Source organism: Aspergillus aculeatus (genome assembly GCF_001890905.1).
Source record: "Aspergillus aculeatus ATCC 16872 unplaced genomic scaffold ASPACscaffold_2, whole genome shotgun sequence".
Taxonomy (NCBI): Eukaryota; Fungi; Ascomycota; class Eurotiomycetes; order Eurotiales; family Aspergillaceae; genus Aspergillus; species Aspergillus aculeatus.
Window position 1 is genome coordinate 372984 of NW_017962977.1, and position 6000 is coordinate 378983.

A 6000-nucleotide genomic window follows, 5' to 3' on the forward strand; every position below is an offset into this window, starting at 1 on the left:
AGCAGATAGTTGGGTTGATGGGTGGTGATGCTATCCAGAGCCAAAGCCGGAACGGGCGCCAGATTGAATTGATGATTCCGTCCACGGGACAACAACAACTAACCGTCTTGAACCACCCAAGCAGCAACTTATCGGTAGTGACGGGTAACTTACGGGGCGGTGTCTCCAACTAAACCGGGTCTGGACTAGTTCCGGTGACGTCGTGGCCTGAGGTGAGTATATCCTGGTTGTTTGGGTTGTTTTGGGTTGTTTGGCTTGTTATCATTGTTGTTTTTATTTACGATCTTAATCTATCTGTGACCCCGTAACAACTGTCATAGCTGTATATTGATGATTGCTAGGTAATGATGCAGCTTCGTTGCATGAATGCTAAAGATGTTATCATGTTTCTATAAGAATACTGACAGTGCCGCTTGCGGAGTAGTGCTCGATCAGAAGACGCGCCCTTGATCATGTGAACGTCGTCCGACGAAACCCTGTCCGATTATTGACACCAGCACAGCTTTTGTATCCAGCAAAAGGCCACCCGATGCTAAAAATGCTAGAAATATCATCCACGTGTGTAATGTCGCGACTGCCACTCAGTCACTTCGCTGATCCATGGCAGCCTGGCCCGCACCACTAGACTTTCCGTGCCCGGGCACCGGCACCAGTCAACCCTGTCTCGATTCGGTTATCGTACCCACTGGACATAGCAGCCACAACCAGATGGGGCACCGAAGCTGGTGCCTGGGTTATAGGTCGCACAGCTACGCGGGCACTAGGCATCCTGCCGTCTTTCCGATATGTGGCCAGGTAGAACAACACGAACAAAACCAGGTACGAGCTGATCACCACGTCTCCGGTAACTGTGGCCAATACGCTGCCCACACATAAGCCATACTGAGGGAAGTATACAAAGAAAGAGCCGTAGGAAACAAAGCCTGCGGGGTCATGCTGGTCAGTACCATTGTTCTACCCGAACAGTGTTGAAGGGTACAGGACGAACCCAGCGCAATCACAAATTGGAGGATTTGGCCCCGAGTGATCCAGGCTTTCCACCAGATGCGAGTTCCTCGTGCGGCCTGGAAATAGTACCAGTACATGATGACATGGACAGCTAGGTTCAGTGTGATCACAACCCACGAGATCGCCGTAGTCCCAACCAACTGAGTATAGCATAGGAAGACGGTTGCGCCGTGATGGTAGCAATGCAGGAACGCTGGATAAGGCCAGGTCAGAGTGGACGTCTGGCGATGTGCAGTAGACGGCTATGCTCACTGAGAGGCTTCTTCATCAGAAACAAGTAGACCGTGTCCAGGAGCTCGAAGTACTTAGTCAGGTAATTCAACTGTCTCGACGCATTAGCACACCGGGAAAGATGACGAACTGGGTCGGGCATACATAATATAGTACAACCATGGGCTGGGTCCAGCCACCCTCGAGATCACAGATGGCACAGTGCAATCCGTTCCTCGCGATGCTCGGTACTATCTGTTCCAGAAAAAGTGCCAGAAGAATGGCACTGATGAGGCTGAGGAAGAAGTTGTGCAAAAGAAAAAGCCTCTTCAATTGCAATGGCTCTCGATTGCTCATGAAACTTTGTCCTCCCAAGACCACTGTATAATATAGGACAAGAACAGTTGAGGTTTCTTTCAGCGTAGAAAGAGGTGTCTTGCCTTCGATGAATCGGAAACTGTTGGCTGGATACCCTACAGCAGCCTCGAAGGCTCTGTTGAACCAGGGCCACAAATCAATGCCATAAGAGCGGTCAAGCGAAGGAATGGGCAAGGTATGAACGGAGGAGGTCGAGTCCATTCCTGCTGCTATCCTACTACCGGAGATTCGCCTCAACTCTGGCTGGGAGGGGGAAGGGCATGGAAGTTCTGAGAAGGAGATGCGACTAAGATAAAAGAACGGGGTTGCCTGAGAGAGATATAAGCGAGCAGTCTTTTTGAGTGGTGATCAAGACATGGATGCTGGCTGGCCTGTTGTGCAACAGGCAAATGACCCGATGGGGCGTGTAGTTGTTGTGATTCGAGGTTCATGTGACTTTGATGCCTTCCTAATTGAGGACCTTCTTTCCTTCTCTGGTCCAGAACTGAGCTTCAGAAGTTTCTAAGTGGCTGACAGCGTCGGAGGGTACTCTGGAGAAGACATGGTTTGTGTTCTGCTTTGAATTTGAAGACCGTTCAGTGATAGCAGCTTCCAACATCGGAGATGATATTCCGCATCGTTGCAGCACTCCATTCACCGACGAGACAGCCGAAATGTGGCGGAGTTCCGATTGATACTTGATCTTTGACAAACAGTTCCGCTCTGAGGAAGAGTGTTATTGCTGATTTGGCCGATCACTTCAAGGAGAGATAGATGCGAGGTAGAATTTGGTACACTGGTTATCAAGGAACCTTGCTCTACGCGTCTTTTGAAGTGAAGACACATTGCACTGACTTGATTTCTACAGACGACTTATCATAGCACATTGAGTATTGCAGCTACCGAACAGCTTACCTTTTTTATCAGGTCACCTTCTCTCATTACAATCATTCTCCTAACCCTACAACTGGAACCCTCTCCCTGCAATACCCTCGTTTTCTCATCTCTCTTTTCCCAACTGCATCTGTTCCGCTACGATTCAGGACTTGCCCATGTCGATTTGAGCTCAAAATGTCGCTTACTGTGGCCGAGGCAGAACGCCGCTGGCAGAACGCAGAAAAAGGTCCACTTCTTCTCCTACCGCCTCTACTCGAATACTCATTCCATGCTGTAGAGATCCATCGGACATTCAACGCAGAAGATGAGGATGAGTACGATCAACAAGAAACTGCGGTACTGCTAGAAGTGGTACAGCCCCTGGAGCCGGTGAACGCCCATGTCGTGACGACCAAGAGGAAAGATTGGCAAGACTACGTGGCGGACGACTACAACCGATGCTTTGCGGATGCTTCTATATTGTATCGTCGGGGCGTGGAAGTTGATCCTTGCACTCAATGCTCGGCCTCAGCCACGTTTCGACGCTGTGTCATCGCGCCACCGTTTCGAGGACGTGCATTGTTTGCTGCTGCGTGTGCGCATTGTATCATAGACGGCATAGGTGAACATTGCTGTTACTACAAGGCGTTCAGAGCTCAGAATGGCATAGAGTGGGGCGCACCTGTCTCGGAGTGAGTATCAGTCCCAAGTGCAGGAGTGCCGACTGACATATTCCAGGGAAGTTCGAGGGTATGGCGGCCTGCGCGAAGCAATCCAAGCTACTGGACACGACGGTCTTTGGTTTGCTCACGAAGATGCTGAGGCGGCAAACCTTCCACTAGCTGATTCATCTCTACAATATGGCCAGGATGGTGTCGTGCCAGACGAAGCGCAGAGTAACATGAAGCGCACCGACATTTCCGATCACCAATCCGGGACCATCTAGATGAATCGTGCGGTGGAACAAAAGGCGCGACGTACGCGAGGACGTTGATGTATTAGAATGAACTTTGAGGTGCCCCTCTATGCCTCTTGCTTACGTGGTTGGAAGAATTGGGATTCATCATCGAGGCTGACTGCTCATTGGCGAGATAATACACCGGTATTCTTGCAGAGTGACGATAGTGAGATCAATATAATAGATATCTGCTGCAGGAGTTTGATCGATAGATTAGTTGTTTGTGTTTGTTGTGGAGATAAGTCAGCGGTGAGTGAGCGGACCACGTGACCGGACGTGGACACACACCGTCAGTCGGCGTCCACGGTGCCTCCCACACCTTCCCTTCAGTTCAGTGTCTCTTTATATGGAGCCAGCCGTGCTCCTAACAAGGCTGCTGATACCTCCAAACCAGAAAGCCTAATTCATTCCCCCGACCTCGAAATCCCCAAAACCTGTTTTCGGCACAAGGGATAATTTTCCACGTGCGACCCCAGATTCCAGTACGTTCCCGCCGCCGCCCCCTTCTTTGCCTATTTTGTGTTGTTGTCTAGTGTGTCTTGGGCGGGTGAAGTAGTGTGTTGTGAGTGAATGAGTGTTGGGGGAGATCCCGCCCGAACATGAACACTCCCCCCCTGATAATCCACCCCTGGTTACGCTATATCCACGCACAAAACCCCTTCGGCTGCTCATCATCGTGGGGACATTCCTTCCACGCACTCGCTTCGATCGAGGAAGCGCAGTACTTCAATACTTCGATTGTTCTCATGTTCCCCGACAGCCCTTCACTACTTCTATGAGGCCATAGCCATATGAATGCTTTGGATAAGACTGATCGGCGATGCCAGACATCCACCACCACCTCACCTGTCACCATGGCAGATCCCACTGATCTGAACCTGGATGCGCCGAGCGACCTTCAAGATATCCCGGAGATGTCCATGCAATTGCTCCCGCCGCCGGAAGGAACGTATCCCGACAAGTAAGTCCATCTCCCTCCCCTCCTCTCCCCTTTCTGCTTTCTCCTCTTTCCAGCCAGCGGCAATCACTCACATTGGTGCAACCCGCCTCTCCCCAGAGCGACTTTACTGGCAGCTGTGTCGGCCCACGGCAAAGCACATGGGTACAACATCGTAGTCAAGTCGTCGAGTACGCCGACGGAAAAGAAACCGGGGCGGACTGCCAAGGTCTGGCTGCGGTGTGATCGCGGTGGCCATTACCGTCCACGGAATGGTCTCACGGAGGAGACCAGGAAGCGACGGCGGACGTCGCGGCTGATGGATTGCCCGTTCATGCTAGTTGCAGCTGGAACTCCTGGCATTTGGACGTTGACGGTGCTGAACCCCACGCACAACCACGGCCCGATTGTCGAGAAACCCCGACAGCTCCCTCACCACAAGGTCCGCAAGGGTCAGATCGCGGCGGTGCCGTACGATTGGCCGCACGATGCCACATTGACCCCCTATACCACGGCGTTAGTAATCATCGACATGCAAAAGGACTGTGCGTATATTATCTTGTCTGCTTAGTGGGTCTTTTCGGAACTAACCTATGTCTACGCGACGTAGTCTGTTCGCCGGGTGGATACATGGAGTACCAGGGCTATGACATCTCTGCGAATCAGGCGCTGATTCCGAAACTTCAGCATCTGCTGAATGCTTTTCGGGCGGCGGGGTTTCCCATCTACCACACCCGAGAAGGTGCGTACTGCAAACGAAATCCTTGTAAATCATCCCGGTCCACTGACTTTCCAATCAGGCCATCGCCCTGATCTGTCGACGCTGTCTAGCAGAGAGACCTACCGATCTCGGAATAATGCCTCCGGACTGGGGATCGGCTCGCCGGGTCCGCTGGGCCGTCTCCTGATCCGCGGGGAGGTCGGCCACGACACAGTGGACGAACTGTATCCAATCCCCGGGGAGCCTGTGATCGACAAGCCCGGGAAGGGAGCGTTCGCGCATACGGATTTCGAGCTCATTCTTCGAAACCGTGGGATCAAGAACCTGGTGATCGCCGGGGTGACGACCGACGTGTGCGTGGCGACGACCATGCGCGAGGCCAACGACCGCGGCTTTGACTGTGTGGTTCTCGAGGATGGCACGGCGGCCAGCGAGCCCTCGCTGCATGTGAGCACGATCGAGTCGGTGAAGATGGAGGGGGGGATCTTTGGGGCGGTCACCAAGCTGGAGGATGTAGTGCATGCGGTGGAGAACTTCAAGGCTGTGACTGTGAAGAAGCTGGCTCCGCAGATGGCCGTTTAGCTTTGCTTCTTGAGCCGATGTTCTGGACTTCATTTGATGGTTTTCTTGAGACTCAGCTGAGTTCGGATTTAGAGGAGTTGTTTGGGTACTTAGTATGATTGCTAGCAATAACGACGAATACGACCATGATTTACGATGCACAGCGGTCATCGATTGAAGTCACTGTAAGCAGAGAAAATAGAAAGGTATACATGGCAAACAGCCCTGGTATCATCAAGCAGAAAGCAACAAAACCAACGCCAACACCAGTACCCTACACCCTCACCCAACACATCTAATCCCTCCACCTCTATCACCTCTTGACCCAACCCCAGTTTCCCCTCCCCTTTCCCCCACGTTTCCCTTAACCCC

At 52.1% G+C, this 6000-nt stretch overlaps 3 protein-coding genes across 3 annotated transcripts; 2 read left to right on the forward strand and 1 right to left on the reverse strand.

The window, feature by feature from the left end:
- Nucleotides 1-555: 555 nt before the first annotated feature.
- On the reverse strand, nt 556-1797 carry ASPACDRAFT_1878401 (elongation of very long chain fatty acids protein; the record flags this gene model as incomplete). The annotated part of the gene is made up of 4 exons (XM_020198136.1): nt 556-923; nt 989-1201; nt 1261-1330; nt 1384-1797. The coding sequence occupies 4 exons, from the start codon at nt 1795-1797 to the stop codon at nt 622-624; spliced, it is 999 nt and encodes a 332-aa protein (XP_020059766.1). The 3' UTR covers nt 556-621.
- A 786-nt stretch (nt 1798-2583) lies between these two features.
- On the forward strand, nt 2584-3621 carry ASPACDRAFT_1852411 (uncharacterized protein). The gene is made up of 2 exons (XM_020197246.1): nt 2584-3143; nt 3190-3621. The coding sequence occupies exons 1-2, from the start codon at nt 2647-2649 to the stop codon at nt 3395-3397; spliced, it is 705 nt and encodes a 234-aa protein (XP_020059767.1). The 5' UTR covers nt 2584-2646; the 3' UTR covers nt 3398-3621.
- Nucleotides 3622-4241: 620 nt separating this feature from the next.
- On the forward strand, nt 4242-5784 carry ASPACDRAFT_75036 (cysteine hydrolase family protein). Its single transcript, XM_020204354.1, has 4 exons — nt 4242-4370; nt 4467-4891; nt 4957-5088; nt 5147-5784. Exons 1-4 carry the CDS (start codon nt 4264-4266, stop codon nt 5647-5649), a joined length of 1167 nt encoding a protein of 388 aa, XP_020059768.1. The 5' UTR covers nt 4242-4263; the 3' UTR covers nt 5650-5784.
- Nucleotides 5785-6000: the final 216 nt, after the last annotated feature.

Coding starts and splice junctions, on each gene's coding strand:
- ASPACDRAFT_75036 (XM_020204354.1), top strand. CDS start 4,264: ATGGCAGATCCCACTGATCTGAACCTGGATGCGCCGAGCGACCTTCAA. Junction 4,371..4,466: donor GAAGGAACGTATCCCGACAA/GTAAGTCCATCT, acceptor GCCTCTCCCCAG/AGCGACTTTACTGGCAGCTG. Junction 4,892..4,956: donor CATCGACATGCAAAAGGACT/GTGCGTATATTA, acceptor TACGCGACGTAG/TCTGTTCGCCGGGTGGATAC.
- ASPACDRAFT_1852411 (XM_020197246.1), top strand. CDS start 2,647: ATGTCGCTTACTGTGGCCGAGGCAGAACGCCGCTGGCAGAACGCAGAA. Junction 3,144..3,189: donor TGGGGCGCACCTGTCTCGGA/GTGAGTATCAGT, acceptor GACATATTCCAG/GGAAGTTCGAGGGTATGGCG.